The sequence below is a fragment of the Carassius gibelio genome, chromosome B2 (genome assembly GCF_023724105.1).
Source record: "Carassius gibelio isolate Cgi1373 ecotype wild population from Czech Republic chromosome B2, carGib1.2-hapl.c, whole genome shotgun sequence".
NCBI classification, from domain to species: domain Eukaryota; kingdom Metazoa; phylum Chordata; class Actinopteri; order Cypriniformes; family Cyprinidae; genus Carassius; species Carassius gibelio.
Genome location: NC_068397.1, coordinates 16,626,306 through 16,648,804, shown reverse-complemented (window position 1 = coordinate 16,648,804; position 22,499 = coordinate 16,626,306). Strand labels below are relative to the sequence as shown.

The window sequence follows — 22,499 nt, the reverse complement described above, 5'->3', positions numbered from 1 at the left end:
GAGATTTAAATCGAACACTCCATCTAACACCTAAACAAAGAAACTCTAAATAAAAGAGTCGATGCAGGGAGAAAAGACTGGCCATTTCATGTGCCATTTAATCTGGCTTCACCCAAACACCACCTGGTTGAGTTTGTGACCTTAAACATCAAAGGCCTGCTCACAATCACCAATCTCTGTTCAACAGAAAGCTGTTGCCATAAAACGGGGAAAATGGAGTGGTATCTTTAAAGATGACATTGCTCCGAGGACAAAATTGGTATATTGCAAATGGATATTTTTTTCTTGTTTGCATTCCACTGAGAACTACTGACAGACAGTGAGATTCAGGATCTAAACTCAGAAAAGAGTCAACCATCACGAGTGGAGGTCCACACAAATGTGACTCATTTCCAAGATTGCTTGGAAAATACACTGCTCTTAATAGTTAAGCTGCAGGGTATAAATCCAACATTCACCATTATGGCTAATCCTAAAATATGGGTATGTTCCAATTGCCCAATAGTGTCCCGCTAAGTGGACTTCACAGAATATTATTTAGACAATTTAAGGGAGATTGCAAATAATAAGGGCTGTATATTATCAAAACGAACATCGAAATACAGAGACAGGGAAATTTACTCAATGGTGATTGCATACAAGTTAGGTTATACTAAATAGTTTTTGGTTACATAACCATTCAGAGGACATATAAATGGGGGGAAAAGTTATGTGTTTAATTTGTAATATTGCAACAACCTAGAAATTTAAGTATGATGCTCCATAAGAATGTAATACAGAATATTACACAGGACATTGCAGGACTATCCAGATGAACACATTTAGTCAAGTTAAGTAACTTTTCACGGACATCCCGTTCAATTTAGGAAGCACTGCACAATGCATAGAAACCCTGTAGCTTATTTCTCTCTCAATGAATCACCTAAAGAGCTGATGATGAATACATGGTTTGGCTCTCTAGGGATGAGTAATATCTTGTCCTTATGCTGACTGGCAAAAAAAAAACCCAAGCTGCAGTGTTATTCTCACAAGCTGTCGACCGTGGACAGTCCACACAACACTACTTGTGAAACTAAATGTTGAATTGATCGGAAATGTGGCTTGTCTGTTAGCCAAAGCTGTAAGGCCACTGGGAAACCAGTGTCAACAAGACACAATCTACAGTATGAGATGTGAGAAAGCGAGGGGACAGATATTACACAATGCACAGAAAACTCAAATCTCCAACAATCAGCAGATTACTAGTCACTGTTTTGGCAGCACCTAAAGTCACATCAATAGAGATATAACTTATAATTATTAGGAACGCATAACAAAAGAAAGCAATTCTACAGAGCCACACACGTCTATAAATCATGATGTCTTTATGAAGGTAATCCAGTCAACCTGTTGGCCCTGTTCCCCTCTGTTGTCCTGCCAATATCATTCAACAAGGGCTCACTTGTTTTTAGTTGATTTCTTTTCACAAGAGGCTCTAGACAAAGTAACTAATCTGTCCATTTATGACTAATGCTAATACACAAAATTAGCTGGTTTCTTTCTTAAAAAAGAAAAAAAAACAATTTGTCTATACAGTATAATAGATGTTCAAGCTTTCACCCTCAAGGTAAAAACTGGATCTGTCGATTCTGAGTGACTTCTGGCTTTTCCCATAACATTAGAGGAAAACAATCGGGTTTATGGCCATTCACAAACTCCATTTCACGCCAAGGTGGTTTCAACGCTGCAGAGAGCTTCATTGTTCGATGCTGAAATATGTCTGTCCATACAGTGGGTTCATGGGGCCATTTTCAGCAGAAGCTTTTAAGCAGATCATAATCCCAAATCGAACCATATCAAAGATGTGGGGGAGGTCAGCTGTGATCACATGACACTGACCGCTGATGATGAGTTGAACCAAGCAGGGGTGAGCGCTAACCTACTTCAAGCTTTCAAACCCCCACATGACTTTTTCTTAATCTAGATGACAACTTGCCATGATCGTGTGATTTAACCTTTAAAGCTGAACCTCAGCAACTCACTGTAAACTAAATCAAACATTTTAAATGCTAATGAACCTTTTCAAATAGTTACATTTTGGACATTTTAAATGTACAGCAAAAAAATGAATATTAATTTTCATATTTGCTAAAGATTACATTTAACAGTGTTATTCAAAAATTAAGTGAGCAAACAATCTAAATGTAAATTAATTAATTACAGAAAATATGCATATATAAATTATACTTTTATATTATTAAATGTTTATATATATATATATATATATATATATATATATATATATATATATATATATATATATATATATATATATATATATATATAATCAAATTGTTTAGCATTCACTTTTTAAAAATGCTGTTATTTTGAACTTTCTAATCAAAGAATTATATATATATATATATATATATATATACACACACACACACACACACAATCAAATATTAATATTAATATATCGCTTTTTTTTCTATTGATAGCTATGATAAAAATGTATTGTATTATTGTGTTAAGGACCATGTGACACTGAAGACTGGAGTAATAAAACAAAATTTCTGATTTAAAACAAAAAATCTTAAAATAAAAACTATTTTAAATCATAATACAGTATTTCACAATATTGCTGGATTTAATATATACTAGATCAAATAAAGGCAGCCTCGTTTAACTCGAGTCTTTCAAAAATATATTTTTACAAAAATCTTGCTACTTTCTTATGGAGTATATGGTATACATATAAAAAAGGATGCAGGTGAATGCTAAAGAACACATTTCTTATGAATATATTGTCTTTTGTGGTTTCATTCTACAGCTGGTGTCTTGACTGATTCCCTTATTCAGCAGTTCTTCTCTTCACAGAGGTCTCATGGCTGTTTCCCCCTCTCCTTCACCCCAGTCATCTCATGCTGGGCCTGTTCTTTGTCTGACAAGACTGGCAGGATGGCCCTTTTCTCCGGCTGCATCAGCAGACGTGTCAGTCACTGCTTCTATGGAAATGTGTTTCACGCTTTATTTCTCCTTCTTGTTTCTCACAGAGGAAGGATGCACATTCTCCCCGCATACTTTCCTTTCTCGGGTTCATCTAAAAAAAATGAGGGCCAGCGTGCAAACCATCAGTGAGAGCGTGATGGACAGAGAGGAGTTAACAACCTTGCCCATCACTCAGGTTTCTGTTGTTCAAGCAAACATGAGCAGAATACCGTGTTATGGTTCCCACTGTCAGGCTGACCTGCCTGACAGAAAACTAACATGGCAGCACTAGGCTGAGTGGAAGGGAAAGACAGCCTGAAAGGTGTTTATTTATAGAGTCAGAGGCACAACAGAAGCTAACACGCACAGTTGATGCAACTCAAGGAAAACCAGTAGCTACTGCTACAGTTAAATATTAGCCTATGCAATTTGCATACTTTTCCCCCTTCATAACTGCCGCCTCTGCAACTTTTATAAGGTGAACAGCTGCCACGACACTATTAAAGGGATAGTTGCCTCAAAAATTTAAATGTTCATAATTATGCTCACTCTCATGTTGTTCCAAACCCTGTTAAAAATCTATCCTAGTTCATGTGAGCAAATACCGACCTTCAAATCATTAAAAGTCATTCTTTTAATTCACAGTTGGAAATCTGAATGAATCGTATGAATCAAACTAATTCAGCTCCTGAGTTGACTCACTGATTCAATGATTTGTTTACAGGTTTTCAATGAATATATGAATAGTTTCAGTCTGTTTCTCAGACAAATCTATCAACCCTTTTCACATTTCTGGGGTTCTCAGTGGATATTTTTTGCCATCTTGAAATCACCAGTTCCCACTGCTTGGAAAAGAGTGGCCAAATGAGTCGTCAGAATATCTAATTTTCCATTCCACAAAAGAAAGTAAGTCATAGAGGTTTGGAACAACATGAGGGTGAGTAAATTATTCATTGCTGTGTGAACTATTCTTTTAAACCATCATACATCAGTGGAGTTTGTAGGGAAGGGGTGCAGCTGATTTTGGACATTCAGAGCAGGTGTTTGGGGTGTCCACAGTCTCTATCTTTTTGCTCTTCATTTTCTGGATGATCAGTCTGCTTGACACTGGCTCTGGATTACAATAGATGCCGTTTGCTCCAAACATTTCATTATGCCTGACTTCCTCTGCCACACACACACAAATCTATCTCTCTACATCCATATTTTATATGCCACAGGAAAAATGTGAGCACAACAAACTTACATTTACGTGCTATTTATAATGACACAGAATCAGGCTATATTGGTAGGTCACATATAAAAATACACAAAAGTGCTCAAAAGACTCATTTATAATGATGTGGCAAATGTAAAGGACTGTAATAATTAGCATGTTATGGTATGCAATACTGTACTACAGATACATTTCCACCGCTATTAGTATGTAATATGATATGCTATAATATAGAGCAGGATGTGCTCCAAAAGTCAACAAGTAAAAACTAATAAATGCCTGTGCAATGATCATGCTGTCTAATCAGCTTCTTGATATGCCACACCTGTGAGGAGGATGGATTATCTCACAAAGCAGAAGTGCTCACTAACACAGATTTAGGCAGATTTGTAAACAATATTTGAGAGAAAAATTGTGTGCGTTTTTTTGTGTGCATAGAAAAAATCTTATATCTTTGAGTTCAGCACATGAAAAATGGTGGCAAAAAAAACTGTCGCGTTTACAATTTTGTTTAGTATATTTGAAACAAACTATTATCATCAGTTTGGAATGACAAAAGGGTGAGTAAAAGATGACAATTTTCATTTTTGGTGAAGTCTTAAGTCACTGGGGTATATTATAAGCAATAGCCAAAAGAACATTGTATGGGTCAAAATTATAAACTTTCTTTTATGCCAAAAATCATTAGGATATTAAAGGTCCTATGACATGAAAATGTCACTTTCTGAGGTTTTTTAACATTAATATGAGTTCCCCTAGCCTGTATATGCTCCCCAAGTTTCTAGAAATTTGAATCTGTGTAAATTGAGATTTTTCTATCTTTCTCTGCCTTTGAGAAAATGTTAGCTCAAACGGGCTGATCTTGAATCTCCTCGTTGTGACGTTGTAACGAGAATTGTTACCTCCCCTTTCTCTGCTTTGCCCGCCCAAATATTTACATATAATTCAGTCGCAATGTCAACACAGGCGTTTCAAACAGACTTTTATGATATGGATTCGACGGCACTGGCACAAACAGTGAGTAACAGTGTTCATTAACGCCTGATCTGTGATCAGTGATTTCTGATGTGTAGCTAATTATTTAAGTTCACACAGACTTTCTTTCTAAATCGTTTAGTGCTGTTTATGCATCAGTGAATCAAGCCAGTGACTAAACGATCATCTTCACGTTGTTTCTCTTAGTAGCATGAAACAAATCTGTTATTTAAATTGTGATTTAACTACAGAGAGCGATCAAAGAACGCTCGCTTTTTTCCGGAGCTGTTACACATCGCGAGTATATCTGCACACTTGCCCAAACTGCCGTTACAATGAATGACGCTATTATGCTGCACAACAGAGCTCTTACTGTACTCATGTGTTTGCTGTTAGCTGTGGTGAAAGCATTTTGTGAGAGAAAACGTGTTGCAATAATGACGAGATCTCTGCATCCACGCGATAAACAGACTCTGTCTACTCAATGCTCATCACTGCAGCCTTTCATGTGATGGGGAAAAGATCGAAAAAATAATTATATAATCAACACTTCCACGATTCGTTAATCTCGACAGCTGTAATAGTAAAATATATATATATTTGAGAGGGGTTTCACATGTAATATGGATTTCGAATGCAAAGATGTCAGCCAATCACAACAGTTGTGGTTTGCTCTGGTAGTCTCACAGCAGACACGCCCCTTCAAACAGAGCATTCAAGCCAGAGGGCTAATGTCAGGATATAAAAATGCTTTTTATTTCTAAATTTTAAATGTAAAAATCATAGTAACAATATAAATACACCTAAGAAAACATTAAAAAGCATTTAAAGAAAAGGAAATAATCCATGTCATGGGACCTTTAAAGTAAAGATCCTGCTCCATGACGATATTTTGTAAATTTCCTGTAAATATATAAAAACTATGCATTTTTAAGAATTCATCTGGACAACTTCAAGGGCGATTTTCTCAGTATTTTTTTTTTTGACGCACACTCCGAGTCAAGATTTTCAAATAGTTGTATCTCAGCCAAATGTGTCAATCCTAATAAACCATACATCAATGGAAAGCTTATTTATTCAGCTTTCAGATGTTGTGTAAATCTCAATTTCGAAAAATTGACACTTAAGACTGGTTTCATGGTGCAGGGCCACATACTACGCGGATGCTGTAATTTAACAATTTGGTCATAACACTATATAGTTACAGTGAGCACTCAAAATATTTTCTCCTTTACCTAGATCTCTAACTGTCAATACACATTTAGCTGTGATCCCAGAGAAAGTTGCCAGACAAGAAACAAGGGTGTTTGCACGCTAATTATGGATTCCATTGTAGAGCACCTGATGAATGCACAACCTGCCTTTAGGCCTTTCTCAACCCATTTTTGCTCCCAAACATATGATGCACCATAAAACAATGCGTCTATGGCGGGTTAGGAGGCTCGAGCCATCTTTTAGTCTTCACAAGCCAATGAGTCACGTAAAAGGCAAATGAAGAAGATGATTCTGACATCAATACACAACCGCTGAACCGCTGATCAATACCACAGCGATAACACAAACCTTTGGCTCCAAAACCCCAATCTGGGCGCCAAAGCTCATTTCCAATCAAGGGAGGCAGGCATCTATTTTTGCTAACATCCTAAACCGCCAATCCCAATGAACACAAGCAGTGGAAGTCTGGAGCGCTGCCTCAGACCAACAGACTAGATCAACACTCTTGCACAGAGCATTGCTGAATGATTTCTTTCTACTGCAACTAAGAACTAAATTATCAATGCAAAATACTTCACAAAAAGTTTGTTAATTTGCATTTAGAGACTCAAGAGACCGTCATACTCTCATTCAAAAGTGACTCATAAGAGGTTACACTTCACAGGTGACAGACTCTGTTACTACTCACATAAAATCCATGTAAGATCATCGCTTAACAGGGACCACATCTATTGAAGTGTACTTAAAATGTTGTGGTATCTGCACGCTTTATGTTAGAGAGTGGGGTAATGTAGCATATTCAGTGGGAAATAAGTATAGGGCAGGACCTATCTAACAGAAATTGATTGGAAGGAAATATGTTAGGCTGAAATATAATTGTTATTTTTCCCACCCACATGGCCTTGCTAATCTTGTGCCCCGCAAGCGGAATTGGAAATTGGAGTTATAATTATGAGTTATAGCAGAGCCACGCTGTATTTAATTCTGGATGATACACGAGTGGTGACGTGTTCACTGATCTATAAGTATATCGATATCAATGAGAGGAAAGCAAGTTTGTGGTGAATGATTCTGCAAGCGATTTTAATTTTACAAAAACACTGTGACTTGTGCTGTGCATAACACAAACTTGCCAGATTACTACATTAGATTACTAGCGAGTTTCAACAGACTTGTAGAAACTCATTAATAACTGGTGCATGTTACTAATCTACAAACATTTGATAATTTGCTAATTATAGTTCAGGACATTGAACTATTCAAGAAAGTGTCACACTCACTTTCATAAGAAGTTTCTCTTTCCATTGACAGTGTCCCAGCTAGCATTTACTTAAACTATAAACCATGTAAGAAAGTGTGTAATGACATATAAAGACCACTTAACAGTCAACTAGCGAGGTGTACCATTTACATCTAGCTAAATTAAACTACATAAGTCAGCAATTGCGCTTAAGCGTGAAGACAGGAAATGGGTCAGTGGACGTCTGCTGGAGGGCAGAGTGACGGAGAGATGGAGGATGGGAGAGGAGATTCAGGACAGTTAACACTGCAGGGCATGGGCCAACGGCAAACTTAAAACCCACTAGCACTTTTAACCACACCAGCACTAGGCTAAGCATGAGGTGAGATGGCTCTCTGCAACCCTTAGTTTGAGCGTCTTGATGTGGCTTTGCCAGAACTGGCAGTTCAGACCATTATCAACAACTATGCATTTTCCTTTCTTGGTGTGGCGTGCATTTAAAAATAAAGTTATATAAGACATCCGCGGGCAGAATGGCATTGAATAAAATGCAGTTGGAGTGGCAGGGTGTGACAGCAAGTGACCAACACATACATAATTCCCCCACAAAACAAGAGGTGCACAAAACAGCACACATGCACACCCGGGGAGGACACCAGACCCCACGCTGTCACCCGCAGAGTCTTGTCACTGCTGCTCTTTGAGGAGCGCAGGTATGATCTCGTCATCTCTCTATCCTACACTTTTGCACATGCGGAGCAGAGCGTATGGAAGTCAGGTGAGAGGGAAGCAGACGGCGCACCACCTGGCCCTGACAGCACCGGACCCAGCACTGTTCCTTTAACCCACCGAGCTGCTGAATGAAAGAAAAGCACACAGAGACTCAAACTGAGAGGATGTTTGAATGAAAGCAGTATCTTAAGGCCTAACTCCAAGCCATATTAAAAAAAAAAAAGTCCCACCAAGCAGCGCAGCTCCATTCGTGCCATTTTATCATGAATGGGTCTGTGGCATATAAGAATGTCCAAATTATAAGGAAATGTTTAACACTGATGACAAGTTTATAGAAATGTATTTTGTGCATTATTTTGGTTTAATGTGGTTTTGAATTTCTATTTAATTATTAAAAAAATGTGCTGTGGTGTATTAAGTAAAAAAAGTAAATATATTTGCACCATACAACATCTAAATTCTAAAAGTTTGGAGATGGTAAAAATCTTTCTTTTTTTAAAAGACATTTATTTGGTCAAAAACAAAAAAATATTTTGAATGTGACAATTTTCTATTCGGCTAGATTTTAAAATGCAATTTATACCTGTGAAGCAAAGTAAAATTTTCAGCAGTCATTTCTCCAGTCTTCAGTGTCACATCATCCTTCAGAAATCAGTGTAATATGCTGATTTGGTGCTCAGGAAACATCTCTTATTATCATCAATTTAGAGAACTAAAAATAAATCTATTACTTTAAATCATAATAAAAATATACTAACTAAAGCCAAATTTTTTCGTGTTTATCTCACCACAAGATTTTGGAATACTTAACAGTGTTTTCCTTTTATTATATTAATAAGCAATGTTAACAAAATTCTAAAAATGAAAAAAAAAATGACAAAAGGTTCTTGATTATAATTATGAAATATTACAAAATAATAATTTGCATCATAGTTGCATCACGCTTATATTTTTCCCTTTTTACTTTTACTTTAGTGGCTCTAGAACCAAGTCATTGCATGTGGAGTATGAATGCCATTCTAAATGTATTTTTGAATCAAATAAAATACCGTCAAATCATTGGCCCATATCCTGTTTTAAAAGGACTTAACCTTGAGTCTTGCTACAGCTGACTGAACAGGGCCCCTTTCTACGGCTAAACCGCATGCCTGTCAAAGCCACGAGTAAAACAAACCTCGTCTGCGTCAAGAAAAACACTGCCTCATTAATATGGGTGAACGAAGGTCGTTCTGACGACCCGCATCAAAACGTTGAGCGGTACACGACCCCTCGACAAACTAAGGTCCTCGCTACTTGTGTTTGGAGCTAAAAATGGCCAGACAACAAACAGAAAGGGCATGGATCTCATTTCAAGGTTTCTGGTCCGAGCACAGAAGCTCGTTTTAAGATGTCGTCCCTAAGGACTAGGTGAGGCTGACCAGGTGATGCCAAACATGGCTCCCATGTATGTGGGACACAGACCTCCGCTTCTGTTCCAGAGAAAGAGTTTATGAATGGCCCATCTGAGCATGTGCTGCACTGAAATGTTTCCCCACTACTGCACATGTCAGCGCGCTGCTTCTGGGTGACCTATTTCCGTTCTCGCTCAAACACAACATGAGCGAGAAATCACACTCAACAGTCTACATTTAAATGAACGGTAAGATAAAAGCAAAGGATTCATTCCCAGGTGCACCGATGACATTTTATAAACAAATAAGTGAGGGTTCTGGACAGACAGCAAAAATAAGGTCATGTCAGCACCTAAATGTCTGTTTCGACTCAAGTACAGACCGACGTGCTCAATCAGACAAATCATAACCCTTGTTTTTTTCAATACAATCTGCATTTTCCCCACCGACTGAGATCGACCGATAGGAAGTGACGCGAGCAGCCTGTAAAACTCACTTCTTCCATATCAACCTGCTTCGGTGAAGGCCAGAGAGCGTGGCTTGTATGAAACGGAGATTAACATTTAACCTAATCCCATTCAAAATATGAGCGACATCTGGGGCATCATGTGATCTGTAGAGCTAAAGCATGTAGATGCAAACAGATCCATGTGTGAGGAGGCAGGGAAGGTGTAGCTAATGCACCAGACAACAATGGATGGCCAAATCAAAAGCACTCAAAGGGCTATCTGCAGTAATCTTTCCATCCCACGCGCTACTTAGCCTCGCGAGCAGTGAAAGAAGAGCACTTCACGTGCATCCCTTTAGCTTATTAGATCCTACAGCACACAGGGTAATTGGTTTACGGCTGCTGTGAAACTGTGCCTCACCATATGGGCGTCCTTAAACTGCCCATCCAGTTATATTGTGCCTAATTCACTTATCAAACACATTCGTCATGAGACGTATAGATATTTTCACACTTACGTGTATGCATTTAGCAGATGCATTTATCTTATTTATGTTCCCTAGGAACCAAACCCATGACCTAGAGGCCATGCCAGCTGCATGCGCTACCAGTTGAGCTACAGGACAACGCACATACGCGCTCGCACTAATTAGACAGACTGACACAGTTTTTATAATCCGAGGAGCGACACACAAAAACTGAGCCTTGTTAGGAAGTAACCCAGTTTATCCACTCAGAAGTCGCTGGAAAACATGCTGCGAGTAATTTGGTGGCATTAGAAGGATTTGAGCATTTATCAAGCCATGCATATGGCACGCTGTTTCCCGGCTGGACACGGATAGATCCTGCAGCACCACACAGCAAGATCAAATTTGTTTCTATTGAACGAACTGTGGAATAAAAACATGATTTGGGTAAATGATGTGCTGTTTTTTTTGTTTTGTTTTTTGGTGGTGGTGGTGGTGGTGGGGGTGATCTATTACTTCTTTTATGAATACAATAAAACGCAAATCAAACATGCAATTCTTCTGCTGTAACGAATGCGTTTTCAATTATAAATTTCAGACTTCAGTTGTTTGGATGGAAATGAGGATAATGTATTCCTTTTAATAGAAACAACAACAAATTAGGGAAATCACCCTGAATTTTGAATGAAATTTATATATTTCTTGAAGACACCTTTTTTTTTGGAAATTAAAAGGAATGACTATAATTGGTTTATTGTTACACTCCCAAAATGTCAGAAAATAACTAAATCTGGTTGAAATTTGATATGCTTGAAAACAGAGTTGCACAGTTCTTGGGAAACATCAAAAGCAGAGGTGACTTCTTTTGGATGTTATTATCTGCTGATTAGATATGATTCATCCCTCATTTATACAACACGGAAACTATCAATATGGTAAACAAGTGAAAATGCACCTGAAGGAATGTCAGCTACAGTAGATTTGGTCCTCAACCAAGCAAATCTGGCATGGAAACATGCTTAAAATCCCTTCAAGCGTTCCTAAGAACCACTTAAGATAACTGCATACAAAAGGGCAGCATAACACAGAATAATGAGATATGATCATTTTCATATATACATATATATACAATTTTGTTGTTTACAACAACATAGTATTTAAATTAGGAAAATAAAAAATAAAACTTCAAAAGTCAGGGTGCCATAATCAACATGCAGGAAGCCATTTTGTGGCCATGTGACAAAAATACTTCGACCTTTTTTTCTTTTCTTTTTTTATGAAAAGGCATGTTTACCCTGATAAAAATAAATAAATAAATAAATAAATTAAAAATAAGAATAATCATAAAACCTCGCCATGACTTCATGGCATTATGTAATTAAATGTATGACAAATGTACGACAAAAAAAAAAAAAAACATTGAAAAATGTTTCAAAACTTATCGGAAAATAATGATAGACCATTATGTAGGTGTGTGTGTTGATACTATATGTATTTATTAGTCATATGAAATATTCTAGAATATTTTTTTGTTCGTTACGAATAATTTTTTGCCGACGTTTTTCAAAAATGTAATAAATCAGCATGACCACAATCACGTTAAAGAACTTGGCGTTAAAACTAGACTGCTAGTAAAGATTTATCTTTTTCCTTGTCACTGTTTCATAACATTCCTGATAAAACAAATGGTTATAAGAGAAGCAGTAAGCGTGTAGGTCTACTTTAACATAACAGCCTAGTACAACATGTACAATACACAAACAATACCAAAGAAAAAAGACGGTCGAAATCAGGATATTGGATATGGAGTGTTGTTTTATTAACCGGATCAGTTAGTTCATTGACATTTTCTGCAATAATTTGTAATAAGTTTCAAAAAGCAGCTATTTGATCTAATAAATGCAACCCTCCGCAGCTTCTTATCGACTGAACAAAAAGGTAACAGTTCTTTGAGAAACAAAACGTCTTGTCGCTGTTCGTTCAGTCGTTATTTTGCGTTTTACTCCATTTCTACTATTGTACTGATTGTTACACCTGCCATTACGGCGCAACCGCAACACCAAAAGACATCAATGAGCATCTCCAATAAAGGAATAATAACGGATACATAACTTACCCTTAACGCGGAGAGGTCTATTTCATCCAGACTCCGAGCCGGAGAATCGCTCGCCATATTAAAGACGAAAGAAAAACGGAATTACAGAGAAACAAAGAAATGTTGTTGAATAGATCTCAGGCAGCCGTCGGCTGATCTCCTACAGCAGCGCGTTCAAATCTCGACTCGCTGATCGCTCGCGCTTATTGTAGTACAATCCGTCTTTTAACTCTGGATTCCAACGATGCTTTTGCTAGACTTCACTTGGATTTGACCCCAGCAAACAGAAAAATCGTGTGGTCTAAGGACAGCATGTTTTTCAGCAGGATCTACTCATCTTTTGGTCTCTAACTGTCGCTGAAATCTCAACGCCGCTTGTCTTGAGAGTAGCAGCATCAATCAGATGTGTGGGAGTGGCTAAAAGACGGGGCGGAGCCAGCGTCACTAGTACCGCCTATCTGTCCATTTGTTTGCTTCCACTGTTCACTGTTACAAGAAACATGCAATATTTCCTTTGCAAGCTGCATTTCTATTGCCCCGAGCCTTTCGTCATACTTAACTTTATGTTAAGTTTTTATATTTAAAAGGAATACATTATCATATCTCATTATTCTGGGTTATGCTGCCCTTTTGTATGCAGTTATCTTAAGTGGTTCTTAGGAACGCTTGAAGGGATTTTAAGCATGTTTCCATGACAGATCTTCTTGGTTGAGGACCAAATCTAGCTGACATTCCTTCAGGTGCATTTTCACTTGTTTACCATATTGATACAGTTTCCGTGTCGTATAAATAAGGGATGAATCAGATGTAATCAGCAGATGATAACATCCAAAAGTCACCTCTGCGTTTGATGTTTCCCAAGAACTGTGCAACTCTGTTTTCAAGCATATAAAATGTCAACCAGATTTAGTTATTTTCGGACGTTTTAGAATAGTAACAATAAACCAATTGTATTCATTCTTTTAATTAAAAAATAAAATAAAAAATTGGGGTCTACAAGAAATATGTAATTTAATTCAAAATACAGGGTGATTTCCCTCATTTTAATCTGTTGTTGTTTCTATTAAAAGGAATAGATTATCCTCATTTTCATCCAAACCACTGAAGTCTGGCACAGCCACCATGTAATTCAGCTGAACATTTCTGCTTGGAAACTTGACCTATATAATTGTTTAATCCACTTCTTAGGAACTCCTTACATGTTCTGCTTTCCTGATTTGTTGCAGGCTAACACACCAGTCAAGAGACAAGACATGTTCAGTCCTGGCTTGACATTAGAGGAGTGAGTCTATTACTCATATAAATCATCTGTAAAAACATATTTCATAAATGTTGAAGAACAAAATTGTTTATACTTTCGGCTACTGCATTTTGCTTTAAGAGATTTTGCTAAACACCACTGATGAACTGTTAAAAGGAAACTATTTTCAACATCATTAGCAGTTGTTAATTTGGTTATCATTGCCTATTAGTAGGGGTGTAACGATACGCGTATTCGTATTGAACCGTTCGGTACGACGCTTTCGGTTCGGTACGCGGTACGCATTATGTATACCGAACGGTTCGTTGGAGTAATTAATTATATTTGAAAAAAAAAAAAAAAAGAGAGAGAGAAAGAAATATAATGATATGCATTCAACAAGGTAGCCCAATAACCCAAACAACGTAACAGGCAACGCCCCTGACACTCCCGAAGAAGAAAAAAACACAATCTTATATGTTTATGTTAGGCTACTCAGCAGGCGCTCGCTCACTCAGTACACGCTGAAGGCTCGTTGCAAAATAGCCAATGCGTTTAACAGACTAGAAATGAGAAGATCCTCCAATAACCAACAGGTCTGGTGTTTGGGTGCACTTTGGATTCCCTTTAAGCTATAATGGTGATGGCAAGAGAGTGGTGGATAAAAAAACAACGGTATGTCGCATCTGCAACATGACAGGGTACACCAGCGGGATTACAAAAAAAAAAAAAAAAAACAGCGGGAATATCTGGGATATATGCGTCAGTACTATCTGGGAAAAGACGAAAAAAAGGAGAAACATGCACGCAGCAAACTATCCCTGCAGCATTTAGAAACTATAGCTTACAGGGAATCCAACCCAAACACCAGACCTGTTGGTTATTTTAGGATCTTATATTTCTGGTCTGTTAAATGCATTAGACATTTTGCAACGAGCCTTCAGCGTGTGCTGAGTGAGCGAGCGCCTTAGGGGGCCGTTCACATATCGTGCCTAAAAACGCATGGAAAACGCTAAGCGCGTCTTTCTCCTCCTTTCCAAAGCGCTCGGGCAGAAGCGCTCATGAGGCGTCTGTCTTTGCTAAGCAACAATGACGTGCTCTCTCCATGAGACGCGGAAATTTCAGCGAAGGATAAATGGATTTGCAGCTCTAAAAATCGCTTGCAGTAGCTCTGCTACTAAATTTATTTCAAAATTGCAATCCATATACAACTGTGAACAGCTGTTCCTTCATCTTGGCTGAGCTCTCAACGTTGTTACGGGAAAGGATGAAGCTGATTGGTTGGTTCTTGTCACATGACCCGCGGTGCGCTTGCGGCATTCTGAAAAGTTGAGATGTTTTTACATTTTGCTGTATCTAAAACGTATCGAACCGAACCGAACCGAACCGTGACATCAGTGTATCGTATCGAACCGAACCGTGAATTTTGTGAACCGTTACACCCCTACCTATTAGTGATTAAACAACATCCTTAATGTAACTTGTATTACTTGAAAAGATCACATCAAATACACAGCTCCACATTATTACTTTCATGTGATTGTTTTGAGGTCAAAGATCACAGTTTGCTTAAAACGTCACTGTTTTTGATGCAAGTAGCTCATTGATTGGCTTTTCATGAAACCAAAATGTGTTTCCAAATAGATATGATCATTTATATTTATTTGAGTACCCCTTTTTGCATGTTTATCTCTTTTTGATGCCTCCAGTTTAGAGAGAAACAGGGTGAATTCAGTGCACCTGTAGTACTCCTGAAAAGAAGTATGATAAACATGAAAAATTAAAAAGAGAGCGCAGCCGTGATGACTTCTGTGATGGTGTATTTACTCTGAATCAATAAAACAAACATATGCATATAACAAAAGTTCAGCATATAGTATGAACACATGTATCACTCTTTCCCAGTAATAACTGAATGTAAAATAAATGAGTGACCTCAAACACTTCCCATTACAATAGAAGGAATAAGAAAATGTAATCAACTGGTTAACAAACTATCACATGTTCACATGTTGTAGTCTCAGAAAAAAAAGCCATGTCAGTTACAACTGACACTGTGACACTCAAATCGCATGCTTTTTCTAAAAACAGGATACAGTATTCAGAATGTACACATAAGCACCAAATGATATAGAACATCTTAATTAATATTTACCCTTAACGATGAAATTACAGAAAATAAATTGATGACACACGAATACAGCTGGAATATTAACCACATGTTCACTGCTAAACGCTGTTCACTTACTCATATCCAATGTATTTTTTATAATAAAGACACATGAAAGATCAAGATAAACGTAATGCATAACTCATAAGTCTGCCACAACACCATGAACGTTAATGAACACAAATAACTCCATACTGGCCATGTATGACATAGAATGGCTATCGCGCTAATCGCGAGGCACTCACGCTATCCATGTGCTCAGGCCTTCTAAACTCATGACATACTATCAGTATATTGGACCAAACTGCTTTTAACATACATACATCATCAGTATCGCACTAAAGTTTATGTTTAAACAGAAGTCTATTTTGTGCATCTTATTTTGCGATTACCTGAAAAGAAGTATGATAAACATGAAAAATTAAAAAGAGAGCGCAGCCGTGATGACTTCTGTGATGGTGTATTTACTCTGAATGAAGCACATCACGGGCGCGCCACCTACTGAAACGTGCGATGACGTCATGACGCAGGTGTGCCAAGCGACAACAATTCAATAAATGTACATAACATTTTTTTAAGCACAAATAAGAATTTAAACACCATTTAGCAATATTAGAAAAATAACGATGTTATAAAAAGGATTCAAGGAAAATGTACTATATTAACATAGCTTGTATTCCATATATCACACACCAGGATGGAGATTTGCAGATGCTTTAATCCAAGGTGACTTCAATAGGTATAGTTCCACCCGAACTGGACAAATAGCCACTGAGAGCAATTGGGGTTGATAACCAAACTGTCTCCCCCTGGTGGTTACCTACTGTAGGCAAAATAAAAAGAGAGATATTTGCCTTGTTAATTAAACAATGATCAATGAAGAGGGATTTCCTGGGAAATTTGTCCCACCTAATGTGTCCCAATGTGTCCCACCTATGTATCTGAATTTGTATCAGAAGGAAGCACAAATCCTACAATATTCCAGGTGGATACTGTGTTACATTTCTAGCAAGTATTTGTTGAGCAACTGTTTCCCCAGAAGGTGCTTCTGCAGTAGAAACATACCCCCAATTCATACCTGAATCAGCAGACTGGTTTGTCTTTTGCAATTTCTCTGCTATCATTCAAAGGCTGTCATGGAATAAAAAGAAATCAGGAGTCTGCTATAGAAGACTCGAATGTGAAAAGAAAGGGCATTTGGGCAGTCCGCGGACAACAAGAAAGCCTTTCAGCTCCATGGGATGGACTGAAAGAGCTTTTTTACAACCAAATGCGCATGATTCTTCAGCCTGCAATACCAAATATAACCAACAATGTGTGCACTGAAAACACAGAAGAGTGATTTGTGCTGGGCTGTGAAGAAAGAGTTTCCATATACTGTAAGAGAGAGAGTCTAAGGAATCCTGGTCAAAGCTGCATTCAGTGCTGTGTTGTCATGTCCACTTATTATATAGTAATCTGGCATCATTGTTTTTTTTTTTTCAAGAAATAAATAAAATATAACTTCTAGCAGTGGTCAAGTATACCCACGTGTTCAAGCAAACAAAAATGTATTTTTAACCCAAGCGTTTTCAGATATGAAAGGGAAAATTATTGATGGTTATATGTCAGGTACATCATTCTGCCTCTTGGCTGTTACCGTAAATTGTGAAATAGCATTGCAGTTTTACAGTGAATTACCACACGCCTTACAGGAAAGACACGGGAAACTGTGTACAGCTAGAAAACCATGGAAAGCATATATTATTTTTAAGCAATTTTCCTAAATATGCTAGCCCAGACCTTCTTATTAAGCAACCCTGCTTATGTCGGACAATTTTGTGACATCCGGCTGCAATGATTCACCTCTCTTGGCAAAAACTATCTTAGCATAGTTTTGCACATATCTTTATTTTCAGCTAGTCTAAGACTGAGACTAAGACGGTTTTCTTCATTTTATTATTATGATCTATTTATTTATAGAATTTGTCCTTGTAAACAATATATATTCACAAGCTCAATCACTTCCCTTGGCAGAGCTGGATGATGAAATAAAATAACGGAGACAGATTTGCCACAGATCTTTTTCTTTTGTTCCTCCCATTGTTTGGTGCTCATGTCAAGGCATTACAACCGTTAGAGTTACTCTTGTTTTCTTACCTAAATTCCTTGCTGCAATGGCACACTGCAGTCAGCTTGTGTATTCAGCAGCGTCAGTATGCAGCACTTAGCTCTTGGCAGCGGGCCCTCGGGGACACATCTTTAGGTGATATCTACCGTAGGCAGCATGTACTGTACAGGCATGGAATCTGCTACAGTCTTGATATGCCCTTTCAGACTATCCATTAATGACAGTGAAAAATGCAGCTGGTTTAGACTCAACTCTAGGGATCGATCCCTGTCCACGAAGAGCCTGTTCAGATGAGATAAAGGTAAAAAGTTGCTATAAAAAAACTTACATTCGCAGTTCTGTGGAGAGTGTGTATAGTATCACTGCTTGGGGATAATGCCAGTACTCACAATGTCCAGATTATATACAATACTGCACTTATACGGTTATTTGTACTGCAGTCCACCAGGTGGCATTGTAAGAGATTAGAGCAATCCTTACAAAAATGAACCCAGGTTTTATTATAGTAACCATGATTTTAGGGGGACTGATTACCATTTCCATCTGTATTACCACAGTTGTACTTCAAATACCATGGTCAATTTGTGGTTACAATGGTTTCATTTGTAAATCCATGGTTCATTTTCGAATGGTGGGAATGCTGGTCAAAGTGGGAAATGTAACTAGGTAGAGTCTATTCTCTCAAGTTTTCTCTTAGCTTCATAAAATTATGGTTTACAACAGTTGTCACATGGACTAATTTAACAACGTTACCTTTCTGGGCCTTGAATGAGGTAGTTACGTTGCTGTCTATGGAGGGTCAGAAAGCTCTCGGATTTCATCAAAAATATCTTAATTTGTGTTTCAAAGATGAACAAAGGCTTAAAGTTTGGAATGACATGAGGGTGAATGAATGACAAAAAAAAATACTTTTGGGTAAACTATCCCTTTAAATACATTGTTTTTTGACTTCTTAACAATCGCGTGTAAACTGACATAATTATAGGTTATAGGTTTGTTTTTCTGTTTAACTAGTCTAATCCGTTTAACTAAGTCTCAATTTTCCTTTCGTTTTCTCTAAGAATGAATTAAATTACAGAATTTTAAGAAAAATGCAAGCAACAGCTGGGTGTTTTTTACTGTGTATTCAAACAGAAAAAAGTTAGGATATTTTTCTTTAGAAAGTTGTGTCGGGGTGTTTTACACTTCCCAATAAAATTGTGTTTACATATACTATTCCCCAAGCAAGCTATAGCCATTTATTACAATATTGTTATCGACTCATAAACTGTAAGTTCTCCTGTTTCTAACTATATATGGCACTTGATGCTGACTGCTAGAATAGGTCTGAAAAACAAAGAAAAGTGCAGATGTGTCAGGCGCCCCAAAATGTTGTAGGTCTTTAAAGGTTAACACCATAATTTAGTTCCAACTGATTTAGAGTGGCACACTGAATACATGTTGTGAGGAGCGCATGTACAGACATGTTTAATCTGAGCGTGTTTTGATGTTACCTTTAAATTCTGAAATACTTCCCGTTTAGCAGCTTTTAACATTTTTCATTAATACAGGGGAACATATAACTGTGGATTAGCGGCTGCATCTTATTACCTTGAAATAACAGGTTGTGAAAGTCAGGTACATTATTATGCCCCCTGGCTGTTACTGTGAACTGAGATATAGCAATGTTACAGCAAATTACCGCACATCACAGAGGAGAGACACTGCAAACTGTGTGAAGCTAAATTGAGACTCCAGACACCAAGCAAATGTGATACACAAAGTGATGACACTTTTTCACTGATTTCCAGATTCAAGTTATAACTCTGGCTTGAGTTGAACTGATTGAATTTAAAAAATTTGTAGGTTGTCTCAGCCGAAGTTAATATGAGCTTTTAGTTTCAGAAAATATTGGAGAAAAGCATGGATGATACTCATTCAGCTGAGAGGAAGATTAACTAAAGCCTTAAGGAATTCCTGGCCTGTTTAGTTCCATTTAAATTCAATTTACACCTTTTAAACAGTGTTATTGTAATAAAGATGCTTTACAGAAATAAAAACTAACTATAATCCACAAAAAGAGTGTAACAGATGGAAGAAGAAAAAAAAACAATTTTAAGTAGAAAAAAAAGGAGTGAACTACCAGCAGGCTGCCTTGACAAGCCTAGGAGATTGATATTACTTTTTTAAAGTTACTCATTTAGAGAAACATGAATAATTCAAAATGCAAAAAAAGAAAAGAAATAAAAATTCAACAAGGCACAGTTGGAGGTATGCCCTGGGGTTAAGAGGTGGTTTCTTACATAAAACTGGAATGGAGAACAGGAAAAGCTGAAATATAAGCAGACACTGGAATGGGGTGGATCCAGTGATCAGCACAGATGTAATGATCATATGAACTTCTGAAGCTCCATCTAGAGCAATAGATCTCGTCAGTCAAAGGCCACCTACTGAAAATAGGAGTGCAATAAATTAGGCTAATTATCAACCATGATAATTAAGCACAATTCATGATTCACAGGGTTATTTACAGAATTGGATGGTCCTCAATAGTTATTGAAGGATGAAAAAGTTGACTTCAGTGCATTTTATTTAATTAGGTTAAATTTAAGTACTTTATTTTAATGAATTAATAATAATTTATTAACTCACTGTAACTACTTTTAATTAATCCTGAGGACTTTTTGAAGTGTGGCTCTTGCACAATTTGGCTTTGTTAAGATTTTTAAAAGTATCCCCTTTCAATTAAAAGATATTCAGAAACATTTTCACCTATTATATTCTATACAATAGATTTGGCTATGGACCGGATCGGATGAGCAGGTTGTTACTGTTACGCGTCTGGTGGGCCTTTTTTGAGTGACTCTTACTGTAATCATACACCAGTAGGTGGCGATAAGTGGTCGTCTCTATGAGTGATTCATTAAAGCAACAGTACGCTTTTGTTTTGACCTTGAAACATCACTTTTAAAGTTATTCTAGTGGTACACTGACTTCCAATAAGTATAACAAGAATGACTCCCACTGGAGTATTAGTTTGGTGAGTGGTAAAATCTGCAAAGGGGCAGAGTGCTTTATGGAAAAAACACGCTGGCTGCATCTGAAATCTGAAAATGAAAATCTTCACTTCCTGTCTCCTGAGATACCTTCATCTGATCGACTTTTGAAGACAGCATAGAGGCATCCTTCACTGCCTTTGATATCCAACAATCCTGTGCGTTCCATTCAGCTAAGCTAAAAATAAAGAAGGTGTCTTAGCTGCGGTTAAAGGGGAGTTTGTGAAATGTATAGTATGTTTTTGACTAACTTTTTCTACGTTTAATGTTATTTCTTGGAGAAATTACTATTACAGCTATTACTATTACGCAAATATACAGCAGCATATCGGCCTAAAGTTGCTTTCAAACATTTTATTTTTAAACATTCAAGAACAAAATGCCTCCATATAGTGGTGTTGCTAACAGTCAGTTGTTTATGATGTGGCTTTGTGTCTAAAATGCAAGTTGCTTCATATACATTTTTAAAATTCTGTTATAAAAGCAGCATCACAGTCTCGTTCTATTCTGGTTTGTAAATCAATATGCTTGCTTGTGTTTTTGTGCTGAAATAGATAGCGTCTTAACTAGTTAAAGCATTGTATTGCATCGCAGACTTCAGTAGCAATACTGTATCTGTTTATATTATGAGAATAATGAGCAGTGCAAAAACGCATAAATATTAACATATGGACTCATATGGAATAATTGTGAACATCAGTGCAAATTTGCCAGAGACTGCTTTTCTCATTTCAGAAGAGGACAATCAGTTTAATGAGCCATTGCACAATACCAGAGAACTACAGTACACAGTAATTGAGACAGTGATCCTGTTTTCAAATGATACATGTAGTTAGCGAGGCATGACAGCTCAGCTATAGACCAGGTAGCTCTTGAAGAAACCCAATGCTCAAGGTCTGGATGCTATTGAGTCGGTTGAAGGCTTTTAGACCATCAACGATAAAAAGACATTAAGGTCACAGAGATAATCTATCAACTCTTTTCACTCTTGATTTCAATACCTCCGAACAGGATTCCACTCAGAGGATGTCATTAACGTTAGCTGCTCTCTATCAGGTGTCTCGTCCAATAAGGCACATTTGGGATCGAGCCAGTGGCTAGATTTGCATTTAAATTGCTTCATAATGATTGTGTTTCAAGACTTCCAGGTTTGGGCACGGATCAGAGCCAGTTCCCACGTGAAACGATGGCATTA

At 37.4% G+C, this 22,499-nt stretch overlaps 1 protein-coding gene across 7 annotated transcripts in view; it reads right to left on the bottom strand.

Annotated features, from left to right (window-relative positions):
* The window catches only part of tnika (TRAF2 and NCK interacting kinase a), an 88,735-nt gene extending 75,549 nt beyond the window's left edge, over window positions 1-13,186 (bottom strand). For 3 of the 7 annotated variants that reach the window (XM_052547352.1, XM_052547354.1, XM_052547355.1), the window contains exon 1: window positions 12,771-13,157. In XM_052547352.1, the coding sequence (XP_052403312.1) occupies window positions 12,771-12,827 (57 nt within the window). In that variant the 5' untranslated portion in view covers window positions 12,828-13,157. Of the gene's footprint in view, window positions 1-12,770 lie in introns of all 7 variants that reach the window. The other 4 variants (XM_052547356.1, XM_052547358.1, XM_052547357.1 and 1 more) reach the window with 3 other exon arrangements.
* Between the last annotated feature and the right edge of the window lie 9,313 nt (window positions 13,187-22,499).